The sequence below is a fragment of the Aethalodelphis obliquidens genome, unplaced genomic scaffold (assembly GCF_003676395.1).
Source record: "Aethalodelphis obliquidens isolate GAN/ISIS:26980383/991018 unplaced genomic scaffold, ASM367639v1 scaffold3, whole genome shotgun sequence".
NCBI classification, from domain to species: domain Eukaryota; kingdom Metazoa; phylum Chordata; class Mammalia; order Artiodactyla; family Delphinidae; genus Aethalodelphis; species Aethalodelphis obliquidens.
In genome coordinates this window covers 47,550,421-47,566,766 of record NW_020837947.1, presented here as the reverse complement: position 1 = coordinate 47,566,766, position 16,346 = coordinate 47,550,421, and the positions used below count along the sequence as shown (strand labels likewise).

The 16,346-nt window shown below is 36.9% G+C and overlaps 1 protein-coding gene across 3 annotated transcripts in view; it reads right to left on the bottom strand.

Annotated features, from left to right (window-relative positions):
• Positions 1–16,346, bottom strand: part of REV3L (REV3 like, DNA directed polymerase zeta catalytic subunit) — a 183,636-nt gene that overhangs the window by 34,222 nt on the left and 133,068 nt on the right. For all 3 annotated transcript variants that reach the window (XM_027088496.1, XM_027088475.1, XM_027088486.1), the window contains 3 exons: positions 14,080–14,195; positions 10,460–10,578; positions 3,500–3,618 (listed from right to left, as the gene is read on the bottom strand). In XM_027088496.1, the coding sequence (XP_026944297.1) occupies positions 3,500–3,618; positions 10,460–10,578; positions 14,080–14,195 (354 nt within the window). The remainder of the gene's footprint in view (positions 1–3,499; positions 3,619–10,459; positions 10,579–14,079; positions 14,196–16,346) is intronic.

Below are 16,346 nucleotides of genomic sequence, written 5' to 3'. Positions count from 1 at the left end.
GTATATAAACAAACCACCAAATGTAGTTTTCAACGTTAACTTTGATATCAAGTTTCATTTTATTTATTGGTATATAACTTCTCCTAAGCTTCTGTTTCTATAAGGCTTTGATCATAAGCTCAGTGCTTTCTGTGATTTAACTTCACTTCCTTGAGATTCCTTAAAAGAGACTGGAGAATAAGTTGACATGCTCAGAAAGCAGTTTCCCCAAATATATCAAATTGTTTTTAAGGCTAGACTTTCCTATCCTCACCATCATATGGCCTTACAATTCAATAAGCAGAGCTTCATTCATTTCAAACATCAGATACATTAATTTTAGGACTATGTTCTTTATACAGCTATTTTCTAAGCTTATTACTATCCATTTTACCTTTAAACTAAGGAACAGTAGAGATGGGAACTTTCAGTTCTGATTACAGTAGAGTAACTGGCACTAGACTAGCCCTCCTGGATAAAAGAGTCAAGGGAATTGTTTTTGGGCAATGAACAATAGGTAATGTAGGGCCATGCTCCTTGAGAGAAGGGAAACTCATGAGGTGAGCCCCAGCCTGCATGGAGCTAATTTTCTAAACATGGTGCAATGCACTAAGTCTGAGCAGAGCTGGCTATACTGCTAAGCTGAGGAGGCAGGGATCAGAGTTCAGGCAGCTGCCGCTGGGGTCTGTGGGACAGGGCACCTGTGCAAGGGGCAGGCTTAGCATTTAGAAGTAAGGTGGGGCCTCCCTGTGAGTAACTGGCCCAGGGCTATGCTGAAAATGAGCAGGAGGAAACCACATGAGGCTTACTAGAGAGTAGCTGCTCTGGGCTTCAGTTTGGAACAGAACTTGTTAGATAGTGTTGCAGTTGGAGGTCTAGCCATGCCAGAGTGGAGAGACTTCATTACCCCCTTATTAACAACCTGGGCATCCAGCTGAGAGCTCAGAAAAACCACACCTTAGGAGTAAGGCAGAGTAAAGCCAACTGTAGACAAACCTAAAACCAAGCACTAACAATATGCACATAGAATCTGGAGACTGAGTCTTGTCAAGTTGGAGGGGCTTAGGAAACACTTTGGGCTTTTCAGAAATCCACCTTGACAAAGCACAAAAACCAGGTTTGCACAAGTTCAAGGTGATCAGCCAATCACTGAATTGCCTACTAGGCAAAAATAAACATGCTTCAGAGGAAGATAAAATCCAGAATCTGTACAACAGAACATGAGCAATATCCATTACATAATCATGCAAAGAAACAAAAAAATATGACCCACAGTTAAGAAAAATAGCAGTCAACAGAAACTAATACAGAGACGGCCAGGTGTTGGATATAGTAACAGATAACATATAGGTATGTTCAAAAATCTAAAGAAAAGATATTCAAGAAGTTAAAAGAAAAATGTAATCTTAATGAGTTAACCAATGGTGAAATCCACCAAATATGGAAACTATCAAAAGAAAGAACCAAATGAGAATTCTGGGACTAAAAATAACTGAAATACAAAATTTATTGGTTATTTTTTTTTGGCCGCACTGTGGGGCATGCGGGATCTTAGTTCCCTGACCAGGGATCAGACCTGTGCCCCCTGCAGAGGAAGTGCAGAGTCCTAACTAATGGACAGCCAGGGAAGTCCCTATTGATTGTTCTTAACAGCAGGTTGGTGATGACAGAAGAAAGTTAGTAAACTTAAAGACAGGTCGTTAGAAAAAAGACTGAAGAAAAATGTACAGAGCCTTAAGGGTCTATGGGACACTGTCAAATAGAATAATATACATAGAGATTATTGAGATCATCAGTAAGTTGAGGTTATAAAAAAATCAGGTGAAATAAATTTCATAGGTAACAAACCCTTAGAAGAACAGATAGGACATATAACTTATTTCATCTTTGGCAGAGAACAGGAGGGAGATGCAACGGCCATAAAAGCAGGTAAGAATGAAATTGTTTATGTGTTAATAAATTCTTAAAGGTCACGTATGGGCTAGCATGACAATTAAGAATCACTGGAAGCCCTAGACACCAGGGAAATCTTTTTCCACGAGCCTCCACCAAGTGCTCACAAGAAAGACTGGGGGCAGGACAGTGCACACAGGAATAAAACCCTGCAACTTCTTCCAACCCTTCTCTTATATGAAGCAAAGCCTTGAGCTACTGTGGGACCAGCAAGAAATTCTCCAATCCTTAGGGTTTATGCAAAGATCCATTATCTCTGGGAAGAGAAGAGATGCAAAAGATGTTTACAGCTGGGAGGGGGTAGTAGTAAAAGCTGCACCCGAGGGAAGGCAGGAAACCTCCCCTGTTCCAACCACGGGCCTTGTACCAAGTAACAAACAGTAGCTGTCTACCACTGGGAAAGGGGCAGGAAACTTTCCCATCATAGATTCCAGGCAAAGAAACAACACTCCTGGGGAAGGAGTAGAAGCATAAGCCATGTTCCTCTGTGGAAGAGTCAGGAAACCTGCTTGGGCCAGGACCTGGCAGTGATACAAAGCAGAGGTCTATCACCACTGTGGGAAGAGCAGGAATGCTGAGAAAGCCTCATCTTCGAGGCCTGGGAGAGCAGGAACTCTCAAAGACTAACTCTGGACCAGGAAAAGTGAGTTAATTCCCCTGCCTCCACTATAAGTCTTACATAGAAAAACAGCAGCAGCAGCCATCCACTCATTAAGCCTGACTTTGCCAAAAAAAAAAAAAAAAAAAAAAAAAATATATATATATATATATATATATATATATAGCATACACTGGAAAAAGGAGAACAAATGTTGATTTCTCATCAGAAATAATGAAGGCCAGGAGAAAAGGGAATTTAAAGCAGTGAAAGAAAAATAATTCTCAACCCCAGGATTAGTGAAAATATTCAAAAATAAGGGTGAGATAAAGAAAGACATTTTCAGATAAATAAAGGCTGAGAGAATTTCTTGCCAGGAGTCTTCCCCTAGAAGAACTGCAAAGAAAACGATTTAGCACTTTCTTCAATGAAAATGTGTGTTCACACAAAGCCCTGCATACAGCTTAATACATAATAGCTTCAAACCAGAAACAACTCAACTGTCCATCAACAGGTGACTGGATAAATTGTAGTATACTCATACAATTGAATATTATTTAGTAATAAAAATAGGAACAAACTCTGGTTCATGCAACAACGTGGTTGCATCTCAAAAACATGCTGAGTTTCTTGAAAGTAGACAGACACAAAGCGGTAGACTGTAAATAATTCTAATAATACAAAGTTCTAAAACTGACAAAACTAATCTATAGTAATAGAAATTCAATTCATACTTACCTGGGTGGTTAAGGAATAGGTAGATTAACTACAAAGCTATATAAGGGAATTTTCTGGGTGTTAGAAATGTTCTTTATCTTGATTGGGGTAGTGATTACAGGGTGTATACATTTTTCAAAGTCACTGCACAATATACTTTAAACGTGTGCATTTTATTGTATATAAATTATACTCCAACAATACTGATTTTTAAAAAGAGATATTATCCTCTTCAGAGTTATAAAACATTACCTGTATAGATCTGTCTTGTTATCAAACCAATCTGATAAGACTCGAAAAGTAAAGAGGGGAAAACGCTGATGAAGAACATGAAAGCTCACATTTTCAAAGGTGTAGTTAGTTAGAGCCACCTAAGGAAAGAAAAGGAAAACTCCATTATAATAATGCTCATACTTACATGCAAATTGGGTTCTAAAAAATCCTAAATATTATTTCTAATTTTTCATAGTAGATATGAAAGCTACTTGTAAAAATGATTCGTGTTACAACTGATTTAATTTAAAACTATGTATATATAGCCTACTGGACAGAAATGTTTGTAATAAATTAATATTTAATTAGAAAAATAATCAGACCTGAAGAGGTTCAACTTGGTCATATAATACTTACTTTATAGATCCCAGTTCTTATCACTTCTGTTTATACTCTATGCCAATACAAATACTGACAAACAAGCACTGTCAAGCAAGTTAATTTTTTGTTCTTTCCGTACTTACTTTTTGATCCTGGATGACATGCTGATTAACAGGCTCCCACAGATTCGAGGATGAGTTATCTAGTTAAAGGCAGGCATTCATCCTGCTCCCAAGAATTACATCAGTACTAAGACCCAATATATGGACATTATAGAGTCAATTTCATTCCGAAAGCAAAAGATTAAAAAGAAATGACAGCATGTTTCCCATCTTCAAAATATGTAGGTGAAAGCTGTGTTACTGGGAGAAGAATACTGAAAAAGTGTCCAAATTCATAAAACATACCTCTAGCTAGATGATCTCTCAGAAATACCTACAAGACACAAGCAGTCTAAACAATGGCAGGTATTTCAGTGTAAAATGGAAATTAAGGAAGCAGCAGTCACCATTCTTAGGTCAGCTCGAGGTTCTGAGGAATAGTTCAAACAGCACTTCACATCTGTATATTACAATTTTAAAATATATTCTTTTCCACTTCTACAATCCAGCAAGTACAAAACAGGGATTGAATGTTAAGCTCATCTCAGTGCAGTGACCCCCAAAAAACTGGTCTTCTTTATCTACAATTTCTATCAATCTCCAGAACAACAGCATCAGAATGTGGCATACTTCGGAGTAAGTGTATGTACTTACACTTAGAGACACACACACACACACACACAGACTTTTAAACTTTGGAATGAAGCTATCTATTCTAAAGTCACCAGTATAAAACAGGTACTAACCCATTATGGGGGTAAATGGAAGTAAATTACCATTTCTTTTACAAAAATCAGTATTGCCCTGGAGTACTTCTCTCAAAAATAAATAACTCATTTTATTATAAAATTCCCATATTTGAATGACTCTTCTACATGCTAGTGAATATTTTAATTTAGTTTAAAATTTTTTTCTATTTAGTTTCATAGAAAATTGAACCAAATATCTGATCTCAGGTAGTTACATGATTACCTAATAAAGAGAATAGCACTTCAGACCAAACCTAAACTTCTGCTAGAGTATATATCGTCATTAAAAACAATCAAAAAAAATCTCTACAGAAAAGATCACCATGTTGTCCTGCAGCTCTCTCATTATGGGAAAACTTGAAGTTTGCCATGTAAGTTGACCTATAAGGATTAACTAGGGGATTCTGTGATCTCAAACTAAACTTAAATTTTAGAAATTGGTCCCCAATATCTGAGGCAGATGGCAGACCTATGTTCTGAGTTGATTTTATTTCAAATAGAACTATGTCATAAATTGGATTAAGACTAAAATATTATAACCTTATAGCACCCACTCTACTTTGGATCTTCTTAGTGTCACAGAAGCATGAAAATGGTCACCTATAATCCCAGCTGTGAGTAAAATTAAAGGAAGGAAACATGAACTCTAAAATTAAGATGATCCACCTTTAGAATGTTCCAATCTTTAGAGTGATTTACTCCGTAAGTTGACAGTGAATCTAAAACTATGAATTAGGAGTTTGTTACTTGTTTTAGAAGGCAATCTGAGTAAGTTAAACATTGGAAAAATGTACTATGTAGATCAAAGTCAGAATTGATAGAGGAAGAAAGTGTTATAGTCCTTGGCCGTTTATTTTACTGATAAAGGAATCAGCGGATAGAGGTATGGTTACACTTTTCCATTCACAGAGTCAATGTGCAGTACCCAATGGTTAGTCACTTCAGAAACAAATTATTCAGAATGGGGAGAGGCAATCAGAGAATTAGTGCAAGGGAACTGAGAAAAGTGGAAGGAGACTCTAAGGAAGCACCTGTGCCCTATTACCCTCTATCACCTTATTCCTGCAGTTGTTCATCATTTCCCCTGTCTTCAATTAAAAATTTTGGTTGACATAAACTTTCTATAGAAAAATACACAAATTTAAAGTGAACAACTCATGAATTTTTATGTATACATCCATGTAACCACCATGCATATGAAGAAATTTTTAGGACACTGGAAGGCTCCCTTGTGCCCTTTCCCACTCAGTACTCACCAAAGTTACAGATTAGTCTTGCCTATTTTTAAACTTCATATAAATGGAAACATTTAATATGTACTATTATTTATCTGGTTTCTTTTGGTCAACATTATGTTTGAGATTCATCTATTGTTCAACGTGGCGATATTTCATTCTTTTTCATTGCCATGTGGTATTTTTTGTTTCAGCTACTTACTCTGCACCCTAATACACACCAATTATTGGTGACAAGTCTATCTCCTTTCTAGAGTGTTCGACAGCAAGAACATCTCTGTACTTCCTTCCCACTCCCTCCTCACTCTGCACCAAGACTCAACAGTGTTTCCTCTAAATGTATATATCATTTATGTCTCATCTGGCTCTTACATGCGTATGGGGTCAGTGATAGATGCCCTATCAAAGCCATATAATATATATGGGATATGTGTGTATATACATACATACACAGACATATACTCATTTTAAACATGCTCTCTGTCCTCAGAGAGCTTATTTTATATATTTTATTTTACACATGTTTTACCTTATATATGCTTAAAATAAAATATACAAAATAAGACAGAGAGCATGCCCACAATCCTGATTCTTAACCCCATACTAGCTATGAGGCTTTTAGGCAAGTCACTTCTGTGAATGTCAGTTTTCTCATCTTGAATAATACCTCACTACTTTCTTGTCTTACTTATCCTGCAAGTTTGTGAGTATCAGAAGTCAAAAATGACAAGTCTATAAAAGTGCCTTATAAATAAGACAAAATATGAATACAAGGGAGCGTATTATTTTACCTAACAGATGCTTATTGACAGACTGATGCTGTAATAAGGAATATTAGAACCAGATTCCAGTGTTCCAAACTGAGATGCAGGCCTACATGCTTGTGTGGAAGCATCTGACCTTCCTAGTGACTCTGTTGGGAGTGTTCTTCACTATCTTATCTGACAACTCCTTCGTAGCATCTGATTCCTCTGTCTGATCCTCAAAATATTTTCATTCACAAAATTGTGCTTGGCTCAATCCTGATCGCTCTCTCCATTCACTTCTTGGTGAGCTCAACCACACTCTCATGTGACTTCCAAGACTGTACCTCTAATTCAGACTCTACCCCACATTTGAGACTTCCCTATTGAAATGTCTGTTGAGTATCTTTCACCTGGATATCTGACTGATACCTCATGCTCTATATCCTTAATCTTCATTTTCCCACCTAAACATGATCTTAAATCATCTATGCCAGAACCCTGACAATCATTCTTGACACCTCCTCCTCTTCATCTTTTTGTACATCCAATTCTTGTGGATTTACTCTCTAAATTGTTTTGTGAATCGCTATATCACTGTCAGTTTTCATTTGAGCTACTTCAATAACGTTCTCACTGGTCTCCTACCTCTGGTCTTGCCCCCTTCCACACTGCTACCAGAAAATAAGTCTCAGAGGTAATTCACATCAGTGCCTCCATATCACCTTAGCCACTCCGACGATCATACTCCAAGACCTGTGATTACCAGTAATTGTACCCTCTCCATAATCTCATGTAACCCATCCTCCAACCACCGTCTCCTTCCGGGTTACTCCCCCTGGTGCCCTGACCTCTTTGCTCCTAACCTAGCTCAAATTCCACAGTCAGTCATTATAATCCCAACCTTGCACTAACATTCAGTTCCCTGCCCCCTCTTGCTTCCTTTTAATTAATTAAATTTTAGTAAAGCCACAACCCTTTGCTTGTGAGCTGTGCTCAAATCTAACCCTCTGTTACTCTGCACTTATATCTGTGAATTTGAACACAGCTGGCAGGTATCTCTTTAATTTGCTGATGCAAAGCTCAAATGGGCTGTCAATGCCTAGCTTCTATATTTTCTTAATCACTCTCAAATTCTCCTAAATAACTCTTCTCTCCTCAAACCCAAAGAGCCTGAAGCTCTTGAAACTGAAGCAACCAGAAGAGAACTTCTCATCCTCACAGCTACCCACCTAACAACATCTGCACCCAGATAATCTGCCTGCTAAAATGGAGGAACCAGCTATACCCTTAATCTTAATTTGATCTAAACCGAGCCCCAAATCTGTACATTAGAGATGGCATTCTATACCCTTAATCTTAATTTGATCTAAACCGAGCCCCAAATCTGTACATTAGAGATGGCATTCCGTAATATTTGTTGAATTGAATCAGATATATTTCCAACCTAGTTTGCAAATTCTTGTAAGGCCTGGATTAAGTTGATATCCAGAAGGCCTCTAAATATAATCCTCTGGGGAAGAGTCATTTATTCTTTCATTCAAGCAGTCAAGTATATCATGAGCACTATTTCAGAGGCACTTTGTTACCGAGGATTCAAAGTCTGGAGGGAACAGCAGAAATTCTATGTTAAGCAGGAGAGTGAAAACTAGTGTATTAAAAAACAAATTTAAAAAATTTAAAAATCCAAAGTAGCATTAAAAAAAAGGTATCCATTCAACTGTAAATTGTATCTGGGGGGTGCAACTGTTGTGGAGATGTTGGATTTCACTTTCATTTTACATACTCTTCTGCAATTTTTAGAGTGAATGTAAATTATTTTTAATAAGGAACATTAAAAACAAACTATAAATATTTAAGAAAACAAAGAGCTAGAAACAGCTAAGTGTCATGAGGGAGATACAGATAAAAGAAATAAAGATAAAAAAGGAGTTTCTGGAACTGTTTAAATCCAGAAAAAATAGTTTGAGGGCCTCTAATATGAAGAAACTCTTAGGGCCAAAGTCATAACCCTTAAAATCCTATACCACCTAGAGATACAAGACAGTACTTCCCACAAGTTCATTCAGGATTTCACAGAAATTTCCAAATTGCCAGGAGTACTTAGGGTTAGGAAAAAAGTGATAATCTAATATGGCACATCTAGGAAGTGGGGGTGGTGGTGGTGTAAATTACCCGACTCGTAACTTTTTCACAGTTGTTCTGCACAGATACAAATAAAGATCAGAGATGGTATATATGTAGTCTAGAATTAGAGAGAATTTCCAGTAAGGACTAAAGAAAGCCCTAAACGCTGAAAAAATATTTACTCTCTAATTTGTGATTTTTAAGCTAACAGTTGATAATTGCTATAGTTGCCCTTTGGATCTTCAGGAATGAAAAGATCCCTAAAACTAAGTAAGACTCAATAATTTAATTTTGTGTTTATATACTTAATTTATGTGTTCATTCAGGCAGTATCGGAGACTGAAGTTTGAAATACATAATGGAATATACAAACCAAATACATCACACAATCTCTGTACCTTCCATATCCTATGCCGTGTCACTAGGAATTACAGTGGACCCTTGAACAACACAGGGGTTAGGGCACCAACCCCCATGCAGTTGAAAATCTGTGTATAACTTTACAGTTAGCTCTTTGTAGATGCAAATCTGCATTGCAGATTCAACCAACCCGTGGATCATGTAGTACTGTAGTATGTGTTTATCAGAGAAAAAAAAAATCCACCAATAAGTGGATCTGTGTAGTTCAAACCCATGTTGGAAGATTCTTGTGCTGACAATATTTTAAGAACAATAGGATAAAAATTATCCTCAAGCAGATACATGTATGGTACATTTTCAAATTAGATAAAATGTGAGCATAACTTGAAGCTCATGGTGCAGAGAGAAAATAAAAATGGGAATACCTAAATTTTATATAAAGAGCATATTTTCTTATCTGGAAGAATTACTCCATGATTGGTCCCAAAAGAATTGCAGAGGGCATGCTTGGAAACTCAAATTTTTATATAAATCTAGAAGAGCCAGAAAGATCACAGCGGATAATGAGTGTATAATAGAAAGAGAAAGTATTTTCAAAGGGAAGTAGTTGAAGAATAGAATAGAGTTCTCTCTTAAAGTTAAACATTTTATCTGATATTACAAGTCCAAAATCTGAGAATAGAGCAATTTATTGTAGGTATCTTTTTTCTTACATTTTTGGTGACAGAATTATTTCTCTGAGTGATTGCATATTAATAAGGTAGTTTCATACTACCAAAAATCCTTACCTGGGCCCTCAAAGACTCAACTGGATGCTGCTATTAACTATTTCCAAGTAATGTGTTTCCAATTGACCCAGGTTTTAAATATCCCTAGTTCAAAAAGTTCTTTCCTATATCTAGACTAAATTTTTCTTACTGTAATAAATCAAAAAGGTCAAGCTGAGTTTATCTGGCCTTGAGTGTAAAAATGATTTAAGAGCAAAAAATGATGAAATTACACAACATTCCATACATACAAGATAACATTTTATGATAGCTGTAGACTTTTATAGCCACTGCTATTTGTGCTTAGACACAAACAGGGGGAAAAAAATCATCAATAACAAAGCTAAATACTTCTATAGCTTTGCATTTTAGAAAGTAGTATTTATTTTTGAAACTCTACTTAAGTATAATAAAAATAATTCACAAATAAGCATAAGCTATATAGGAAGCTATACTAATATTCTATAATGATTAAAATCACTATATATTGATCTAATCTCTTATTTCCAAACCAAATTTCAGATAGAGTACCTTACCTCATTTCTCATGATTCTCCAAAGATTTAATGTAATTCGGCCAACAATATTTATCTCACTCATTGTATCCGACCCATAGTCATCTCTTTCGGCTGCAAATCTATTCTCAACTTTGTCATCTATAGAAATGAATATAGGTTGCATCAGGACTCACAGAAACCAAATTTCCAAGCAAACCATGCAAAAGAAAATGAGAATAAAAATTCAAGATGAAGGTTAAAGATTAAATGTAATTCATAGTTTATTTTGTATTAGGTTTAAGAGAAAAATCATTATTTTGACTAATAAAACAATTTTTCTTTCCTCTTTAAGTTATAAAAGAATTTTGTGAAATAAATGTATCTGAAAACTGTATATATTTTTTAACAATAAAAACACATATATACACACACTTTTTAAAAAATTAAATGCTTTTCTCTTTAAATATGATAATTACTGATGCTATTTGTTTTTTTAATAAATTTATTTATTTTTGGCTGCATTGGGTCTTCATTGCTGCACACGGTCTTTCTCTAGCTGTGGTGAGTGGGGGCTACTCTTTGTTGTGGTACGTGGGCTTCTCATTGTGGTGGCTTCTCTTGCTGCAGAGCACGGGCTCTAGGCACATGGGCTCAGTAGTTGTGGCTCGCGGGCTCTAGAGCACAGGCTCAGTAGTTGTAGCGCACAGGTTTAGTTGCTCCACGGCATGTGGGATCTTCCCGGACCAGGGCTCAAACCCGTGTCCCCTGCATTGGCAGGAGGATTCTTAACCACTGTGCCACCAGGGAAGCCCTGGTGCTATTTTTATGAATACCTAACACCACATCATTTCTTTGGTGTTTGGATGAAAAATATTTATTATTAAACTGGTCATTTCTTGGGGAAAAAAATGGTAGAATTTTTAACCTAAACAATTCTCTGGGGCTTCCCTGGTGGCACAGTGGTTGAGAGTCCGCCTGCTGATGCAGGGGACACGGGTTCGTGCCCCGGTCCGGGAAGATCCCACATGCCGCAGAGCGGCTGGGGCCGTGAGCCATGGCCGCTGGGCCTGCGCGTCCGGAGCCTGTGCTCCGCAACCGGGGAGGGCCACGGCCGCTGGGCCTGCGCGTCCGGAGCCTGTGCTCCGCAACGGGGGAGGCCACAACAGTGAGAGGCCCGTGTACCAAGAAATGAGGCTTGTGTCACATGTTGAAATGATAATATCTGAATATATTCAGTTAAATAAAATATGTCCTTAAATTAAAAAAAAAAATCTCTGAAAATTTGTTGACATTAATTAATGATTTTCATATTCAGGGTGAAATTCTATTAACTACATATGGAGAACTAGATGAAGAGTTCCTCTTACAGTGAACAGAGTTCTGAGTCTAGTTTCTAAGTGATGATTTTATCTAGAATTAGAAATTAAAATTTGTTTCTCCTATATAACACTGGGTACACATGAATGTTGTTGATAGAGGCTCTAGAATAATAAATATATTTACCATATTCGAATGTCTGTTATGTTCTAAGAACTTTACTAACATTATTTATTTTATTTTAATACAGCCACTTTATTATGTTAGTATCATTTTTATTTTGCACTATAGTACATTCTACTCAGAAATGTTTTATCTTGTCCCACGCCAAATAGTAACAAAACCAGTATTCTAAACCTGGGTTACCTGACTCCAAAGACCATGTACACAAACCTACTGCTCGTCTTTATTTTAAAAACATAATGTTTAAGAGATTTTTTTCAAGTGTACACCATAGTGATTCAGTATTTTTGCAGATTGTATTCCATTATAGGTTATTACAAGATAATGGATATAATTCCCTGTGCTATTCTGTATGAAACTAACACAATATTGTAAATCAATTTAAAAAAAGTTTAAAAAAGTGTTGTTTTTCCTTTCATTTTTTCATTTAACAAACACATAATGTTTACTATGTTCTCAGGCACTGTTCTAAGTATTTTATTATAGCACTATGAGATAAGTTCTGTTACGTCCCTATTCTACAGATGAACAAATTGAGGTATCGATAAGTTAAGAAACCTATCCTGTTGGATGTCTGAATCCTGCTGGCCAGGATTTGAACCCAGGTGGTCTTTCTCCAGAATGTGTGCTTTTTACCATTGGTGCTCTTTACTATGCCTTTCTACTGCATACCCTTTCTACTGCATGCCCTTTGTACTGCACCATGTTGCCTCATAAAAAAGGTTTCAGCAGTGTTCTAAAAGGACAGGAGCTTTCATTCATTATTCTGAAGTCATATACCTTAGTCATTACAATTAATTAATTAATAAGTGCACTGAACACCCATGCTACCTATCCTGAATGTTCAGAAACCTATGCCCAATGAAATGTTGAAAAAATTGAGATATATCACTCTTCCTATCACTCAAGGGACAGAGAAGCTACAAACAATTAATGCAATGAAAAACTAAAAGCAGCTCTGCCTTTTTTTCTAAACTTTTGCAAAGCTCAAAATATTTACTGTCCTTGAATCTTCTTCAACTTCAACTTTTCCCTTTCCATTTACCAGCACTTTAGATATTTTATTGACTTCATAACCCCTTTCAGGAGGTATCTTGATTGGTTTTACTAATTTTGTATTTGATCTTTACGCCTCCCAAAGTATATGCTACTTTGTCCTAGTCCAACTTGGGGGGGGGGGCTTTAAAACAAAGTTATTAAAAATTCAGTAACTATAAACAAAACATAATTTAAAAAATGCTTTAAAAAGTAATTTTGGAAAAAAAAAAAAAAAAGTAATTTTGGGGCTTCCCTGGTGGCACAGTGGTTAAGAGTCCGCCTGCCGATGCAGGGGACATGGGTTCGTGCCCCGGTCCGGGAGGATCCCACATGCCGCGGAGCGGCTGGACCCGTGAGCCATGGCCACTGAGCCTGCACGTCAGGAGCCTGTGCTCCGCAATGGGAGAGGCCACAACAGTGAGAGGCCCGCGTACCGCAAAAAAAAAAAAAAAAAAAAAAAAAGTAATTTTGGTATGAATATTATTACTGCCCCTCTCTTCAATTAGAATCACACTATTGGGGAACAGCCTTCAAAATTCATGTAATTTTTCAGCCTGACACCCAAATAAAAAAAACAGTTAGTGTTCCTCTACCATCTCCTCCTTCCTCACCAAATGGATAAAACATAGAACCAGACAAATAAAATAAAATTATGGTATATCAAGTCAAAGAAATGTTATGTGCTTCATAATGATTATAAAGACTTTCTCATAATGCAGAAAAATATTTATGTTAAAATGCTGGATAGGGCTTCCCTGGTGGCGCAGTGGTTGAAAGTCTGCCTGCCGATGCATGGGAGACGGGTTCATGCACCGGTCTGGAAATATCCCACATGCCGCGGAACGGCTGGGCCCGTGAGCCATGGCCGCTGAGCCTGCGCGTCTGGAGCCTGTGCTCCGCAGCGGAAGAGGCCACAACAGTGAGAGGCCCGCATACCGCCAAAAAAAAAAAAAAAAAAAGCTGGATAAAAATGGGATATATGTATGATTGAAGTTTATAATGGAGTTATGTATATCTAGAACTTACACAATTTAGTATTAAAAATCAGGCTAAAACAATAATCTTGTCTTTATTTGTAATTTGCCCTGTAGTTAACAATAAAACATTCATAGTGCTTCCTACCTGGCACCCGAGAGATCATCTGGCATAAGTCAACACTCAGTGCAGCAGCCCTCTGTAAGAGGTAACCCCAGGAATGCATCTGAATCTCATATCCTAGCAGAATATCAGGATCATACCTAAAGAAGGAATGAAAAAATTAAACAAGGACCACACGTTTGAACCTTTAAGCAGAAGAACTACTTCTTTATGATATAAATTACAAAATTAAAAATCTACATTTTATAATGTTTCTCAGGTGGAAAAGGGTGATATAGTGGTGCCTATAGAATTTCTTTAGAGGAAGGGGTGGGGTGGTTAAGTTCTTAGTTCAAAGCTACTTTTGTAAAAGCAAAAGTAGTTTTTACTTAGATTATGTATTTACTTGATATGACTTGGCAAAGAGGCTGCTAAAAATTGGGGTGGGAGGCAGGCATTACCAGTAAAGTGTATGAGTGAGGGTATAATTGAGATATAACGTGGGTAGGGGCAGGGTGAAGTATGAGGGCACGTGTGGATACTGTATTTTGAAAATGATCCCCCAGGTCATTTTGTTGTCACTTCTCTACCCCTCTCCCTCTACTGTCCTTAAACAGTTGTAATGCTGAGGAAAAAAATGAAAATTTCTTCCTTTTCCCTCTTAGTAAAGACTTGGTCCTCACATAAAGTAAGGCCTCTGTAACGATAAGTTCGTCCTCTAAACTTAAGAGGAAGGTGACTCAGTTTAATGGAAGAATTAAATATTAATAGGGGTGAGATTAATGTGGGGAAGCTAAACATCAGAAACTAGGTGAAAAATACGCTCACTGTGGTCACACAGTTGCACTGGTAGAACTGAACTGACGATCTGCATCCACCTTAGAAGGAGCTGCTTTGTGCTTCTTCTGAGGACTTCCACCGTGACCACCATAAAAAAATGTCTGATTATAGTACAAAGGAAAATAAGCATGAAGATTTACTTCAATGGGAAAATGGTGTGGGCAAGAGAAGAACTGATTACAGTCTTAGGTGGAGAACAAAAACTTTTGAGAGTGAAAACTACTGTAATGCTATCAAATTAGAAGTTCCAAATTACTCTGATTATTGTACCATTATTCATAAAAGCCAAAAAAGTAGAGTGAAAGATCACAAAAATTTATAAAGCTGGGTTTTACGTAACTGCTTATAAAGTCACTCTGAATTAGGGGATGAGCAGCCTGTCCATATTACATCACTTAACACTATTAAGTTTCACCAATGTCTACAGTTATAGATTACCCCAGTTTACTAATGTAAGCAATATATGGCTACTCAGCAAGTCTGTGGTAACAATGGATCATGGGAAGACCAGATCTATTTTTAGAACTGGTTTGCTAATATTTTATCATACTTTCATAGCTAATTTCTTTAAATGGGTATTGAATGACATTAGTTTTTACTTAGATAATAAAAATAAGAATGTCACAAAAATGTCTCCTTACTTAAGTGGCTAATGTCAAAAGAACTAGACTCAAACTTCTGCAATAATATTCTTTTCATTTTTCCTATTCCTTAAAGGCCCTATAAAATACATTCCCTAACGTAAATTTCAATATCCAGTGATCTGCTTGTGATCCATTGTTATACTACAGACTTACAAAGTAGCCTTCAAACTTGTCAGGAGAAAAAGATAACATATATCCATGTGCTTTCCTCTATATAAAAAGGACTGAAATTTCTGAGAAAACCACTTAATTTAATAAAAATGATTAATTTAACAGAACAGCCAAATGGATCTTTTCACCGACCTATAAAAGTGTTTTCTTGGTAGAAAGTGCCACGTGGCTGGTAATTCTGGAACAAAGAGCAGGATTATAACACGAGAGAGTGGGGAGAAGCAAAAGCAAGCAAGACAATATGCAACAATGAGGCAAAGGCTCAGTCTCAAAGATCAGAGGTTAAAAGGGTAGATTAATTCTTAAAAAGGAAGTCCAGAAAAGTCCTAGGGCTTCAAGAAAAGAGAAGTCTCCCAACACCCTTCCTGCTCATTAGTCTTCTAAAATAACATCCAATATCTCAACACATCTTTGTTGATAGCAACTTCATCAACTCTTCCATTAAAGTTAAACTCTTCTCAGAGCAGTCAAAGATGATCTGCAATGACAAGTGCATCTCCCTATAAAGCTAACTATGTAATGTCTAAATTTGAGAAACTGGGGCAGAAGTGTTAAGTGACTCTAAGGATCGTCAGGGAAAGGAGATTTGAAGGATTCCCATACACACATGAAAGAACCCATGCAGCTGACTGCATTAATACTAAGAATATTTAGAAA